At 38.9% G+C, this 17,047-nt stretch overlaps 1 protein-coding gene across 1 annotated transcript; it reads right to left on the bottom strand.

Moving 5' to 3' along the window:
- Positions 1 to 3,031: 3,031 nt before the first annotated feature.
- On the bottom strand, positions 3,032 to 16,659 carry LOC106181148 (thymosin beta-12). Its single transcript, XM_087019359.1, has 3 exons — positions 16,498 to 16,659; positions 4,798 to 4,904; positions 3,032 to 4,456 (listed from the first exon to the last, which is right to left on the bottom strand). Exons 2-3 carry the CDS (start codon positions 4,895 to 4,897, stop codon positions 4,431 to 4,433), a joined length of 126 nt encoding a protein of 41 aa, XP_086875485.1. The 5' UTR covers positions 4,898 to 4,904; positions 16,498 to 16,659; the 3' UTR covers positions 3,032 to 4,430.
- Positions 16,660 to 17,047: the final 388 nt, after the last annotated feature.

The following is a 17,047-nucleotide window of genomic DNA, read 5'->3' as shown; positions in this document are numbered from 1 at the left end:
GTTAGCGATGTTATTCATAATGTAAAACAAATCATTTAATAATACATGCGCTTGGAGATAACAATATGAGTTGGGGTTTTATACCGATTATTTAAAACGTGCTTTACTGTCGCCTTCATCGGTTGATGAACCCTAAAAACTGCAGAAAACTACTTTAGAACACTACACCAGTCTACCATAATGGAAAAGACCCGATCGATATCAGTTAGCCTATATAGTTTGCTTATAGCTGTGTACTACATGTACATGCACATCCTCATAGGTCCTATAGGCCGTCCAATAGGAAACTGGCCCAAAATCCTATAGATTCCTATAGGACATTGTAATAGGTAGGAATCCTAAATGACGCCCGATGGAATTCCTATAGAGTCCCATAGAGTCCTGTGGTGTAGGCTTCCTATGGAGGCCTGTAAGAAAATTCGTATGGAGTACCATAGGCAGCATTTCCAACAGTGGGGCTATCTAGTCCTCTGGTCAAATATGACCGACCCACTCGAATACATCCCCACGGGAAATCTAGTCAGTGTCTATTGGCGGATTAGACGGCAAGCTTTTTAGTAAGTCGCCATATTTGACCCGCGGAATAGTCAGTCCACTGTTCTGAATACGGCCTTAGAGTTCTATAGGACGTTCTAGAGAGAATTTTCGGAAGGAAATTTGCTCCTCACATTACAGCATGCTTCTGCAGGAGAGATGCGTTCCCACTGATCTATGCTTTTAACGGTGTTATTTATAATGTAAAACAAATCATTTGATGCATGCGCTTGGAGATAGTAATATGCACAGGGTTTTATACCGATCGTTTTAAACGCACTATGCTGTCGCCTGCATCGGTTAGTGAACCCTAAAACCGCAGAAAACTACTTTAGAACGCCACACTTATCTACCATAATGGAAAAGACCCGATCGATATCGGTTATATATTTTGCTTACAGTGGTGTACGTTTACATACACACATGGCAATTTTATCAAATTTCTTAAAAAGTACCTAACCTATATATTCTGACCGTTTTCTTTTTCCATTATGGCAGACAAGTGTGGTATCCTTAAGTCGTTTTCTGTGTTATTTAGGCTCATTATGCCCATGGGTTGATTAACCGATTAAGACAACAGCCGAACGTGGGTTTCAGAGAGATTTTGACTTTCTCTACATCCGATTTTATTCAACGTTCATCTGAAGACATATTAAACGCGAATTCATGGCGCGAAATACATTTAAACGGATTCTGACTGCGTTCTCGCTTTTTTTCCAGACCACATGCCCGTGTACCTTCCTCATTGATTCTGAAAATATCACTCTTCGCGATCCCTGGGATAATTTCATTTTCATTTTCACGCAAGCTGAGTGAACTAATCATAGCTATTTCCCGCCATAAAGAGCTTTGCCCTTTTCACGGCCTCATCTTTGATGCCTTCACCACGGCATGTGACAGTCCACCCCGCTCTAGTCTACGTATTCGGGAGTTCCTGATCCCTACCGAAAGTTTATCACAAATGACATCTTGTAACGAAGTTCCGGTGGTAGATAAGATAGACAGCGACATGAGACGGAACTTAGGGGGTGTTCCCAATGAAACAATCGGTCTACGATAAATGTACGTAGATCGATCCAACTCCGCGGGGACTCTCGTTGAATGCAATCAGATTCACTGGATGACACGCCTCCTCTAGCAGCTAGGGGGTGATTAACTTCGTTGTGTGCGTTCGGTGGCACTCGAAACGAAATGCACATGAAAGTAGAACGATAGTTCCATGTGGAATGCACCCTTAATCACACGGTGAAATACAGGTGAAAACCCGGTCGTGCATTTAGGGCAGGTATTGTCAGACAGTCATGAGCAATTGCCCATGTTTATTGGTTCTTTTTAATGCCATATCTGATAGAAAATTCATGAGGAACCCCAGGAATGTGGTCGGCAATTTAAAAGGGGCTTCGTTTCTGAAAAGCTTCTTACCCAAAAGACGGCCTCTATCCGCCCCTGCTTTATATATATATATATATATATATATATATATATATATATATATATATATATATATATATATATATTAAATTAACATTAAAATTCGGTTTTTTGACCATAACTATCACGAAATAACTAATTGATTTAAGTGCAAAGGAGCGCCCCTTCTGTGCGTGATGTTCTTTATCATGATTTCTATTACTGTGAAGCGCTTGTACTTTTATATAATCGCGTACACACGGTTATTTCTGTGATGTTAAATGAGCCTTCACTGCATATAAAATCACTATTAAAATTCCTCCGATGTATTTTCATGGTGTGCAAGAGATCGCAGTTCAAAGTGCATTCTTTAAGAAAATTAGTATTGTAATTTGACTTGCAAATTTTACTCAAGAATTCTGTTGCAAGATTTCTTTACCTTTGGGGACCACGAGTGCTGTAACATTTTACTTATTTCTAATTCTTCTTTGTATATTTTTGACTGGGGATCCGATTGGCCGGCTTCAGTAATTTTTCGATCAGAAAGAATTTTCTATAAATGTGAAAATGAAAATAATATAGAATTTTTAAAGTTCTTAAGTAATGCCTGCTGGACATGCGCGTTGTATCCCCTTTAAGCCACCAGGTAAGTGCTGGGTCTGTCCCTTAAAAATGTGAAGGCTTTTCGGCTTAGCTTCCATTTCGACAACTGGTTAACTGGCTACTTGAAAGTCGTTTTATTTATAAAGTCAACACGTCTTTTTTCAATGGCTATTGTTACAATCGGGGGAAATACAAATAATTTGTGAGACAGACTGCTTAAGGGTTAATTGAAATTGTTTCTATACTTAGAAGTCGGCTCAAACTTCTCAGCTATTTTTTTTTTTTTTTTTTTTTTTTGATAAATAGTGAATAAAGACCGTTTTGTAAAAAATTCCCTTCTATTAGAATTACATCCAAGTCAGATTGCAAGAAGCGTATAAATTGAAAATGCCAAGAGTAGGGAATAGTATCTCTTGCAATATCATACGTTCATTCATATCCCAATTTTTCCCAAAAAGTTGATAAAAGACACACAAAAAGGAAGTACGAGTTTCGAAACTTTTTTTATTTCATCCTGCAATTCGTCGAACTGTGTAATCTCTGCCAGAAAGTGATCGAAGTCAAAAGTAAATCCGTTATAATTTCTACACAAGTAATGACTTTCAGCTATTTTGCCTGATATATTATATATATCACTGTAAATTATGCCAATTAAAAAACTTAAGACCGCCTAAATCAAAAATTGGAATTTACGTGAAAGTTGTTAGAGTGAATTCATGGCTCTTCCTTTAGAGTAAATATCAATATTTATCCAATGATAGTTATAATACTTTTTTAACAAACATTACATTAATCTACGTCAAAATAAACAAGAACTTAATATCAACTTTGTTTAAGGACACTTAGTTGTATGCAAAATTTATCAAAATGTCACAAAATGAATGTCAAATCTCGCATATTGGTGTTTCTCAAACAGTGAAGAATCTGTAAATCAGTTGCAAAGAAATAACAAAAACATTTCTTTCCTGGATAAATTGGCCATCAAAAGCAAACTGAGTTTCAAAATAAAACTGAATTAACATTCAATAGTACCAATTTAGTGACGGCTGACATTTAACTATTATTCAGTCATCATGATCTTCACAAAAATTAACAAAGATGGACATTAATTCAAAACGGGCAGGTTTTCATAAGTATTTCATGGGTTCCAAAATTGGTCATGGATTTAGTACTTAAACGATCACATCACTAAGTATAATCTTGAGCACAGTGGTTAGATTTGCATAATAAGTAAATAACGATACTACAACAAAAAACTACTATAACTATATCAACTGTTCGCGATCTACAAGCATACATTGCACGGTGGTCTCGGTTCGGGGTTTACAAACTGGTTTCCAAAACTGCGGGAAATCCAAAGTCGTCTGATAAATTAGAGAGCCGTTCTAGATATCTTCACAAGAGCAGTCAGTTTTTCAATTAACCAACACGGGTGTTTACTGGTGGAATAAAACCACATCACGTGGATGTTGAATAACGCGACCAGTCAGGGAAATTTCTGAATGAATGACAAAATCTACTATCTGAAATGATTCGAATTTGAATCACTCAGAATTAACCTTGGCCTTTTGAAAGCCTCGTTTTCAACCTTAAAGTGCTTGTTTCCGTGGTGACAGTCGTTGTTTCCATTGTGTAAGATCACGTTCCCATATTGAATGAAAGCATTAGGTTCCTTAGTGACGAATCACGTTTCCATAGTGATCATTTTTCGTTCCCAGAAGTTACAGAATGTCTAGAAGCGAAAGGAATGTTGCTAAGAGACCAACACGTTGTAGCTTGAAGCTTTAAAGGTCACTGAATTTTGGTCCATTGTTTGTGATATTGTTTCATGAGAATGCCAATAAAACAGCGCCTTTGCCATTGTCTTTAGTAACACAAACTTGTTACGCGTTCTTTTCCTGCTCTATGGCTGAAAAGAGAAAGATTTTGATTAAATGTATATTAATCAACTCGAATTTTTACTGTCTTTTTAACGATGTAATACTGTATGATGCTACAATTTAAACAACAAAAAAGTTCTAAATGTGTCAGACGGACATCTATTTCAGTTGACTTACACCAAGCACGTAGCACTCGGCGCTGTAATAAATATCTGTCGAAATTGCAAACTCATTATAAAGAAATACCCAAAACAAATAACAGATCATCTCATGATGAATAGGGCCTAACCTCATTCTCCAATCCACTCCAATATTTCCAAAATATCTCTGCCACATTTATATGGATAAATCTCATAGTGTAGCTACTTACTATCTTTTGTTGGTAGTGTATTTTTCTCCTGTGTCTCAGTCTTCTTCAACTTGCTCTTGTCAAACTTTGTGACTTCCGCAAGATCTGGTTTGTCAGACATGATGAATCTGCAAAAATGAAGAAATGTTTTTAAAAAAATCGAGCACATACATTACGGCATTTGAAGGACAAACAGAGCAGAACTTAAAAGATAAGAGTACTTTTAACCCCCCCCCCCCAACCCACTTCAACTCTTCCCTCAAAAAGATGATTCTCCGTCAGCAGGAATACAAAATCAGCTGTGAGCAATGCCAATTACCCAGTTTCTTTCACTATCTATCTTTTTTTCATTATTTTTATTATTAATATAAGGTCAGAATGCGGTGACAGACGCAATAAGAAGAGTAAAGGTAATAAGTTAGAACAGCCAGAAGTTGCTGTCTGTTTTTATAAACTAACAAAACAAAATGCACGGAAATTATATTTGTTTTAATCGTTTCTGCTGAAAGACCCTATGAGCTTTATTTTGTCGGCGTTCTAAATTTATCCTGAAAAAATATCACGTGGTACACAGGATTTAACATCAAACGTTTTTAAGCTAGCACAAGTGTAAGGTTGAGTCATACCATACATGCACAAACTTCAAACCATAATTTATTTTGTCAAAGAGTAGGCCTATAAGTGGCTTTCTAGTCTTTTACGAGGAGTCTAAACTAGAAATATGTATTTTGGAAAGGCGTGTAAGAGCCTCGACATGGGGTTTGTCATGACACTAACACACTACCAACAACAGGATTTTAACGAGGCTCTGATTTGGAGAACTCAGATTGGAGGCGTGTCCCCGAGCCTCGATGCAGTGGTTGGGATAATGATATAACCGCACGCTTATCTCACATTAACAAAAGTTATTCCGCAAACAGCTGTTTATCTTCGAAAAAGTTCAGCGCACCCAGCTGAGTCCACAGATGATGCCTCTCGAGAGATAGACGTAAAAACATATTGAAAAAACCTCAGCCAGACATAAACATCTGCTCAGGCAATACGGCGCGGAGAATCTTTATACGATAACAAAATAAATCACTCAGGAGAATGAAGTCTCAGGGTCACATGGACGACGGTGCTGCACCCTGGTGCCGACTTCATGTTTCATTCGCTTGTATAAGACATAGCAGGCATTTTTTAAAATAAAATAAAAAAGTTGTGCTTCCTCAATAAATTGTAGGTCACCGTTATTTAAATCTGAAACCTAGTCAAAATCTCAGCAACCATAAATAAAGTTCTATGGATAACATATACGACGGTCTTAAAGTATGAAAAAAAAAGTCATAAATAACAACTTTAGCGGTCATAAATCTTGTACGTCTCAGGGGTTACCAAATACGAAAATCCAACTCGGTAGTTTGGAAGATTAGAGATCGTTGTGTAACGCGCAGTAACGTTAAATACAGCACAAAGCGAAACAGATACAGAAACGAGATACGTAGTTGTATTATACCTTGACACCTTTGCAAAGCAGATATCTAGACAAATAGTCGGATATTCAAAAATAGTTCTTTCGTGTCTTTTTTCTTTTTGCGCAGGTGTGGAAATTGCTAAAAGCGCTCAATATTCCTTGGGCGATATGTACCGGTCACCGGTCAGTTGCATAATCCACAGGTTTTGAGCGAGGCTAGGTTTCCTTGTAACAATACAAAGAGAAAACGGAAGAAAAACACAGGTACATTCACACCACCTGATAGCCATTGCAAATTAGACATTAGTAATAAATATATTGATATAAGTGATATATAAATGCCTGTTTGGACAAAGTCCCCAGATAAAAATGGTGATTACGAAACTGACAAGAGATTTAAAGTGGCGATAAAGAAACTGTCACGACGTCCTTGACATTTTTTTTGATTCATTTCTTTTTGGTGCGTCGTTTTTCTGGGGGAGCAGACGAGGATATACATGTATGCCTGTCGCCTTCGTCGTATTATCAGCATCTTTTAATGTGTAAGTACTACGATTAGGAGGTTGTCAGTCAGATTAACGGACTATAAATAAATAAATAAATACAGTTCAACTGGAATCGAATCGTTAACTGGTTTGAGAAGTGCTTACCAAGGTGTACATTCACATTAATAACCTGACTTATGACAGCGCAATAAAAAGAGATGCAAAAAGTGGGGGTTGACATGAAATAATTGACAACAGAATGCGGACATAAATAGCAGGCATTACGACTCGTTCATACCGGCTAAATCTTAGGAATAACATCGACCTTGATAACATCATTAGTCAATCAGTTATTATAGACGGTAGCCTCTCGCTGGTCTTAAACTTATTTGAACAATGGACCCACATATAATTTATATTATACATGTGGACCCAGCATTATTATTTTTTTAACAAAGGTGGCGCCATTACGTAACGTTATCCTTGCCAAGAGTGGGGTCGTGAACTTTTTAGCGAGTAGTATTACAGCATGACTAACAAAGAACTTCTTATCCCTGTCAACTCGGCTGCATCATTTAACGACATGGGGGATTGTTCGCTAAGCCTATGTTAGGTAACAGTTGGCCTGAATAAGCAATTCGCTCGCTAAATTTACATTCGTATCTGAAACGGCGTAATCTTCCAGCAAGATCTGCCAGACAAGAAATCTTCAGATCACAGAGATATACTACTAACGAGTTTAGGGCCGACTGTCGGTCCACAATAGGCTTAGTATGAATGCACAATATGATTCATAAGCCAAACGCGTTTCAAGGTTTTGTTTTTTCCTTAGAACAACTCGGCACGAGACTGGTAAAAACCAATACTGTTTACGACGCTTTCAAAGCCCAGGAATTAAATCCTTCAGCACTACTTTCAGCATTGTACCACCTCTAATAGGCTAATGGCGCTTCAGTAAATATTCGTTCATGCTGGATGAACTTATTCATTACCCAAATGGCAGGTTTATTTATTTTATGTATTTTGTTCAATATTTATTTATTTATTTATTTATTTATTTATTTATTTATTTTCACCTGAACCAGTAACTCAGGACAATACTCCTAACGATGTTTCTTTTATTGGGTAAGGGAGTTTGCACGTTAATTTTTCACACGAGTTTCACCAAAGGCCCACTCCACCACCCTGCGATTCAGAGGTCCCCCAAACCCACCGCGCGCCATTTAATCCCCATGCTACTATCGTTACCAGTATCCGAGACCTTTTGAACCCCGGGTGAGGTTGATGCACGTGCGCGTGCATGTAATCCACCTTTCATTAAGCCGTGGCAGCAGCAGCGCAGATTGATGCGTCTGCACTTAAACTGGGTATCACTCATATTCATATTCATAACTAGATAAATTAACGACGATGTCTGTCTGGGTCGCGTCTGCACGTGACGAGATCCTTTGTGTCGCGATGGGACGCACTCACACTTAGTTAAGAAAATTCCGATGTGAGTGATACAAGCGACTGGTCAAGGCCCCAAGGCAGGGTAGACTGGGTTTGGGGGGGGGGGGGTGTCGGCTCGAAAGATCCGATCTTTTGACCAGAGAAGTTGCTCCGAACAAAAATTAGACCTCGACCCTATGCTCTGCGACAGTTTGACCGATTCAAATATGCTTCAGTGTACCCAACTATTTCATTCAAATGTCGGTTATGCAATTTGCTAGATTCCATTTCAAAACGAAATGATTAATAGAATATACACACTCGAAAAATAACTATGATTTATATTAATACGCTATCATTATCATAGGGCTTTATCTCCTTCGCATCTGTTCGCATGTCTGCGAGATGTTTGTCAAAAACACATTCGTGTGTCAAAGGGATTAGAAGGAAAATACGGCATTGAACGTGAGATAGAAAACAGACTTACGATCATGTCAGTAAAATTACAAGATAAATTCAAAAAGGTTAAATATTTTGTCTACATCTCTATATATAAATTGCTTAGTAATGCATTTATTTATGGTCAAAAAGTTAGAATTAAGAACATTTCAAGCTTAACCTTGGGTGATAGTTTTTTCATTTGTGTTTGTAATACACCAAAACGTATGTAAATTTGAGTCAGCTGGATAAAACTCAACGTAAAGTACCAGAATATACATACGATTGATTTTCGACAGTAGAAGAGTCTGCCTTATGCGAATTACGATAATTGGATCTTATTTTCCCCCTTTTTTATATTTCAGAAAAGACATTCTCAGAATGCACGCAATGAGTCAATCCGCCCTAGGCCGCATTCAGAATAGTGGACTAACTAGTCCGAGGATCAAATATGGCCGACCCACTTGAATACTTCCCCACGGGATATTTATTCAGGGCCTTTTAGCGGATTAGACGACAAGCTTTGTAGTGGGTCGCCATATTTGATCCTCGGACTAGTTAGTCCCCTATTCTGAATGGAGCCTTACATTGATTTTTACCCTACTGCGACTGGTCTATATACAACGACGTGAAGATTATAGAAAAACCTCATTTATGATCCCGTGATGACATATTTCAACATGAAATCTGTGGTGCGACCTGCTGGCTCGCCTCTTCATGTAGGAATTTGTATAATTTGCATCACAGCATATTGCACAAGCAGGCCTAGGCATATTAATATAGAGCTTTCACAAGTATGTTCCAACGCCCACTTAGTTGGCGAATCGACTCGGTTATGCCACCCAATAATCGGAGAATCTTCGAAAATTACACATGAAAGTGTCTCACATAAAACGAGCGGATTGAGGCCGTCTTTTTGGTCTTCCAGAAGACAGTCAGATTTTTGAGATTACATTGACGGATACTTAGTTGGCGAATCGACTCGGTTATGCCACCCAATAATCGGAGAATCTTCGAAAATTACACATGAAAGTGTCTCACATAAAACGAGCGGATTGAGGCCGTCTTTTTGGTCTTCCAGAAGACAGTCAGATTTTTGAGATTACATTGACGGATATCTAGTTTTTTTCTGTCGAAAGATGATCAAAAATGGAGGATGGATCAACAAAGATAATTTAGAAGGCTGTAAGAAATGTCTCTCAGTCCGCCCCTGCATAACTATGAGATTCTGGTTGTCTGGGTTTCTTTTCTGTGGTTTTGCGTGACACAATGATAACAGAAACTTTAACATGTGACAGTGAAGAAGCCGACTCACACTGGACTTCGGTAATAAAGCAATAAGGCTGTAAGGGAAATTCTCGCATGCTTCTTCGCTCTAATGAAAACACATGACAACTGATGTGATGAAACTAATTCTATTGGCAGTGTAAACAATGAGTTATCTTCTGCTTCCGTGAATTTATCGCTTGATATCTTTTCTTTTTTAATTTACTTTTGGAAAATGCATGAAAATCCACCACACAACCCCCACTGATTTTGCCTTGAAAGGAAAGCAAAGACATTTGGAATAAGCTCACGGCTGTTGAATATACGAGTCTATATTGTTTTCAGTGGCGAAATAGCAATAAAATACGTCAGGGAGTTTGGTGTGAAACATATGTGTTAAAAGTTATTGATTTATCGACGATGTCTGCTACAGCATAGGTCTATTTAGGTTTAGTTAGGCTCTCCAACAAAGGCTAACACAGAGAGAAAGAGAGAGAGAGAAAGAGAGAGAGAGGAGGGCGGTGTCTCTGTCTACGTGTGTGCTTTAAGTTGTTGTTACAAAAAACCTATGTACCATTTAGTGGACAAAATGCCTGAAAGTATGACGTTTTATGCGCGTTTTCATACGTGTGACAAAAAACCCTGCTCTTGTTCGCGTTGACCTGCGTGTGCATGAAGAATCGTGAATGTATTTCAAAGCTACAAACTCTCACCAAAAAGCACTCAGCGTCTATTTATACGACTTTGCTTCATTGCCAAGGCAAACAGAAAGTATTTACAGTAGAAATCAGCTTTTTGTGCCCCACGTCACCATGGTTATGGCCAAGAACGTATCACCATGGCAAAGGATTCGTGCTTTGACTTCTTGGGCAATTGTTCCCGAAAACGAGGCTCTTCCTGCAATGCCACCTGCCGGAAATTTTTTCTAGCGACTATTCCACACTTGTTATCTAATCACCGCAGTAAATTTCGTGTACCATATGGATGTCACTAAAGTACGGTTAATTTTAGCTTATCACTTATTTCTAGTGGTTATTGTTAAACGCGTTACATATCTAAATTATCCAGGGCGCTCGCGTCGGGCTGATAAGTATGGTGTTTAAATTTATGATACAACTATCAACAACGCGTTCAGAATGTATTGTTTGCATCTAATAAAAGCATTTTATCTTGTCAAATTTTAACGATACGCTGTATGCTGAAAATAATTTGTGGGAGAAGATGGCGTAGAGAGTGTTAAACCTTGATTTGGAGGAGCAATTATCTGTGATGTTGGTTAACCGTAATAAATTATGTCGGAGGGAGGGGGGGGGTCAATTCTCTCTTTTATCTGACAACTTATCAATTCTGGGTACATGTACATCCTTAAAAGAGCCATGAAGGGCTTAATTTTCTTTTTTGTCGGAATTTGAAATGTTATCAGGTTACGCCATGTGAAGCTGGGATAGTCCGCTGTAGCTGTCTTAGCTGTCTGTTATGTGTTAAACCGCAGCGTTCCGATATGATCTTTTGGCATTTTGAGAAGACCATGCGCTGCAGTATCGTTGCACGTTTCCTTTTAAGGAATCCGGAATTAGAACTTTTTTTAAATAACTCAGTTTTTCTCAGTAACTGAAAAGGAAAGCAAGAGCAGCTGAGTTCGTCGACTAATAGATAAGATGACATGTGTTTGTGTCTTCTTCAACTTTCGACCGAATATAGTCTGAAAACAATGTTAATTGCGCTGAAAACTGACAGTTGCAAATTGCTGGCAGACAGATGGGGAAGCCACAACTAGAGAAGAACAATCAAGCGTGTCCTTGAGGATGAAACTAGAACCTGTTTGTTAAAACCAATGCATTTTATGTCTCACTCATTTCCCTTTAGACACACTTTTGTGATTTAATATAGTATATTGCGGTTTCCTATTTGGACCCTCATATATCACACGTAATTCACTTTTTGATTTATTTTTACCTATTTCAATATTGTTATCATTTCTTATTTGCATTTATTAACAAAATGATAAAAGCCTATTTACAACAAGACGCGCTCGCATTAATCCTCTTTTCATATACTTCACTGCGCCATAGGAAACCTTCTCAACAACTTCCGTAACTCGAAACCAATCTGTTGCTTGGATACAAAATAACCCGAAGTTGGCCGAACATGACATCGCTGTTGGCCACTACAGCAAAGATGGTAAAATCTGACAAGAAAAAGACTATTGCATGCTTTACTAGCAAAGATACGATCGAAAGATAGTTATCTATTCCCCAGTTCTTGTTATTCTATCTTCTTGAAATTGATTAATTGCCCGGTGGAAGGTTTGTACGCCAGCCTTTCTCTACCCCCCTATATTTTTCTCAAGTGATGCATTACCACTATCGGCAGCGTTACGCCTCTGTCGATCTTAATCACCCCACACCCATCAATTGATTAATTACATAGGTAACTTTGTGAACGCGACACCCTTCCCTCTCTTCTTCGGCGTTCTATTCCCACCATTATATCCCAATAAGTCCTCAAACGGACAAGTTGTTAAAACATAAATATTACAGCTGGACGAGTATTCATTTTAATCAATAAATAGCGCAAATGAACTGTCTCTTTCGACTATTTGATTTTTTCCTTTTGTATTAAGTAAGCGCTTCTTTTTCAAATTGTATTACCTAGTAATAATAATAATAATAATAATTTTATTAACGTCTCACGTTTTAAATAAATAAAACCCACCCTGCTAAGGGTTATGAGAGACTAAAACCCGTGCTACTGCATTTAAAATTCAAAGAAGTTCATTAAAATTGTTACTTATCAATAAAATACGTATTACCTAGTAGAGCGGTTCTTCAATAACGTATTCCACCCTGCCATTGCAGCTGCGACCATAATAACACTTTCTACCTGTCTCCACAACAAATAAAGTCTTTACACTTTCTACACGGCTTGCCAAATCTTTTGCGTTCATTTTCATGTTACTTTCAATCATCCGGCCACCCTTTACCTGTTTTGCAGCGATTACGTATAAATCTCATCTCAAGCAGACGACATTTACATTATCTTAATGGCGATCTCCCGCGATGAGCTGTTTGCGCACAAGGCAGGCTAAGGAAAACCTGTGACTCAATCCTCTGCCTGTGGTCGGTCGTGATTCATCGCCCTGCGAGAAAACGGCGGCGTCTTTGTCGAGGATATATTATTATGGCTTATTGCGTCTGATGGAATATAAGGGGCAATGTATTGCCAATATGAGCGCGTGAGTGCTCGCGCCTTTTCACAATTAGCGAAGCGAATCACTTGACTTGCAAGGAATGCAGATGCATTTGGTCACATTGTCAGAAGATATATAAGAGGAATTAAATTAAAGACCAAGAATAGAAGATTACACTCCGTGAAATAACGCCGTTCACATCATAATTGTAATGTTATAGAAATATGATGTCAATTTACACGTAAGACGCAAATGGATGAAAATCTATTCACACTTAAGATGCAAGAGGATGAACAGTTATCTCAATGACAATAGAATATATTATCAAGTAATATAAGACTGGTTTTCTGGCCAATTGTAATGAGATTTTACATTAATTGCGGGCAGTGAAGAGCAATATTTCCATCATGCAATAATTGTTTCTTGGTCAAGTGCACACATTCGAAATAAGCTCAGGCCCACCCAACTACCAGACTCGGCACATAAGGCTCCTGAATTAACCAGTATATCGGACCACACTAACCATTTTCAAGGTGTGTGTCAGATCGCATTTCGGAGTATCAGTCAGAACACCGACAGGATGAGTCGCGGTCGTCCTACAAAAATTGTTCTGGGGTATGATACTCTGAAATGCGATCTGACACACACCTTGAAAACGGGTAGTGTGTTCCGATATACCGGTTAATTCAGGATCCTTATGTGCCGAGTCTGGTAGTTGGGTGGGCCTGAAGCCGAGTCGCAAAAATGTTCGGCCCTCAGCAGACGTCCATCGCACGCGCCGCCATTCCTTTACAGTACACTATGCTCTACATTTGCGTTCAGACAAAGATAATTTGAACAGGGGGAGGGGGGGGGGGGACTCCAGCGCATCAGCACAATATTGGAAAAAAGTCTTAAGCTCACCAGGGCCACAAATGTATGTTTTGTTGATTTTCTACCCAAATTTTGAAATGGTTCTTTTGGAACGCCGTCAAAATCGATAAACGCTCTCCATCACCCTGAATGTGTGAGAACTGACGGTAGCCCATACGTCTACTCCAGTGTGCCTTTTATTTCACATTTCACCCATCTGACACCCAGGGTGCACTCAAGGTCAACATGACAAATAATGTAACAGCCATTTGCATAAAAATAAAACCTCATATTTAAACATGGAACTTGATTCAATAGCATCACACAGCTATGAATAACACCATACCGATTTACGAGAGAGCAATATTCTGTGCACGCCGTTATACCATATGACGACGCCAGACGTGTATGATTCACGATATTATGCTATTGGTAATGCTCAGTCATTTTTACAGTCGATAAAAAAGCTCTCGCCTATGGGCGTTTTCCTGTACGAACAAGTGCTTCCTCTGAACCAAGCAAGATGTCTATGGGCGAGCATGCGTAACCTTAATTAACAGTTCAATGGGGCAAGGAGGGTGCCTTGTCAATGACTTACTGTATATGTAATAGGATGGGTGGTAAAAGCGTACATTACTAGAACATATATCGTGGTAATATATATTCATAACATTAATGGGTGCTTGGCAGTCAAGTGCAGGAGGGGGGGGACGGTAGGCGCCTCATAAAAAGCCATCAAATCGATGCAAAACGTTTGTGATTTTAGCCATCAAATGTGTATATTTTTAAATAATGTGAATGTGCGAAGTGGTCTTGCAGGATGGGGCGGACAATGACAAGAATTTGCGACTCCGTGAATTTTTTTTGATTGAAGAAATGAAATGACAAGGTCCACCCCTTCCCCTTCCTCTCCCCAAGTAAATCTCTGATGACCGACTAGACAAAATATCTTCAGTTTTTTCAAGGAGTGGTTGAGCAGAATGCAAAATCAAAATGCAATTTATGATTTCAGTCATAAAACAAGGCCAGTAAATTGATAGTGAGATGCGAATTTTAAGACATGAAATGCATAGAAGGACAACTTGACTCAAATACGTTAACTTTAATGGCGGCCACATTAATATCGTTCGTGTCAGCGATTACTGTTATTAGTCAGTGTGATTAGTACAAACACTGTGTTTGCGTTTCTATTAAGTTAAAAGCATGTGGCTGAATGTACTAGACTTAATTCAAACACACGTCGAGTTTACTGGTGAAAAATCATCACCTCAAGCGCAGGCGACCATCGAGATAACTTTTTAAACATCGTAAATCGGGGTCGCAGCCGTCATAAAAATTCCGCGGTATACTGCAGCATAAATAGCACTACAACTGCAGGTTGCTGCCTAGCAAACAGTGTAATGTCAACACAATGAGGCTTTCTTTCCTGGTCTTGATTATCGAAGAAAAAAAAAAAAAAAAAAAAAAAAAACGTGCCGCCTTCGCTTTTTTCAGTACATTATGTCAGTACGTAATTTACGACTGTTTGATAACGTTACACGTGCGTCCTTTTTTTAAGAAGTGGCCCCGTCCACACACCGACATAGACTGCCATATTGAATCAGTCCCTGAGGCAACAGTGTTCACTAAAATAAATACAGGCCAGCATAAATAGCACTAATAATACCGCTTCATCCATCCTAACGAGTCTATTTTCCGTTTCCTAGTACAAAATCATCATTATCAGAGTTATCTTTATCACTGCAAATATTTGACGTAAATCCAGAAGAAAAAGAAAATCTACTCTAAAACCAAGGACGAGGCGCACGAAGCGCGTGAGACGCGTGATCTCCAAGCCAGACAAAGCCACGCCCACCCACAGTCAGGCCGCCACTGATTCATCGAACAATCCGTCCTTGGAGAGATCAGCAGGCGAACAGGGCTCGTGTCTGCTGGACTGTGCACGAGGGAATACTATGACGTAATTTCTTTGTTTCCCCTTTTTTTTTTTTAAATATGTATGTACAAGTAATAGAGATGAGATAAAAACGTTACAGACTCAGCAGCCGCGGCGTGCTATCATTTTACAGAGTGAGAACAAATTCTGCTCATCTCTGCCCATAGACAATAGCGAGATATCGGCTTTTAAAATTGGGAGTCGTTATCAACTTGAAATCCTCTTCCCACCCCTGCTAGACCAGGACGTCCTGTTCAAATCAAACTGAACCCGATAATGATGACTCAATACGTATAGAAATGTAGCTCTTATTGTGCCATGATGCTTGGTGTTACGCTTGACTATAACCGCGACCAAGACAGCTGCGCCAACTGCATAATCAGCTAGGCGGGGAATGAATTCTGCATAATTTATACCTCCAAAACGCTGCAAGCATGCCTATTTAGAAAAATGTTTCTTTTCAGCAACTGACTTTAATTTCTCTCCCAATGAATACCACCTCTTTGTTGAAAGTAAAACCTCAACAGAATGTAGAAACATTATCATCAATATCGACCAGCCCGCTGGATGAGAATTAAATACTGACAATAAACAGACGTGGCCATCTTGGAGACAACACACACCGAGCAACTCTCTGTAGATGTGATATTATCTTTTCATAGCTACTCACCGTTGTTTTCTGTCTCTCTCTACAAACACACAAGAGGCTTTCGCGTTGTCCTTCGCTTCACGACGTCGCTCTCAGAATGAAGCGCAGTGCAGCAAGCGCGCCGCATATAAAGCGCGGTCAAATTTTTATCTTGGGGAGAGGGAGATGAGTCAAGTGAATACTATCAATATGAATCAGGCCTATGGCATGCGATGCGCAGACTGCACGGTTGCCAATCTGAGCGATTTATCAAATAACGATTTTGACAATCATTGCCACATCGCTGTTTCGAGAGCGTATGTATCTATGTTTTTATTGTTTTCAGATCTTTTGGCCCCCTTATTAGAGATTTTTGATTAAACCACACAAAATATGACCTCAATGACCCTTAAAAATACATTGCCATGATAATATTATTGACAATTTTTTTGTGTCTACCCGGAAAAATAAGCGTATTTATCGATAACCTTGAGACCTATTAATGAATGGAATTTTCCTCTTTCTTTTATATCAGCATCATTTATGTAAGTCTATCCTGACATTATCTTCTACTCGTTTTCGGTTTTATTTA

Source organism: Lingula anatina, chromosome 8 (assembly GCF_051362555.1).
Source record: "Lingula anatina isolate TDL-2025a chromosome 8, LinAna3.0, whole genome shotgun sequence".
NCBI lineage: Eukaryota > Metazoa > Brachiopoda > Lingulata > Lingulida > Lingulidae > Lingula > Lingula anatina.
Note: the sequence above shows the minus strand (reverse complement) of the source record. Positions and strands in the feature narration are given on the sequence as shown.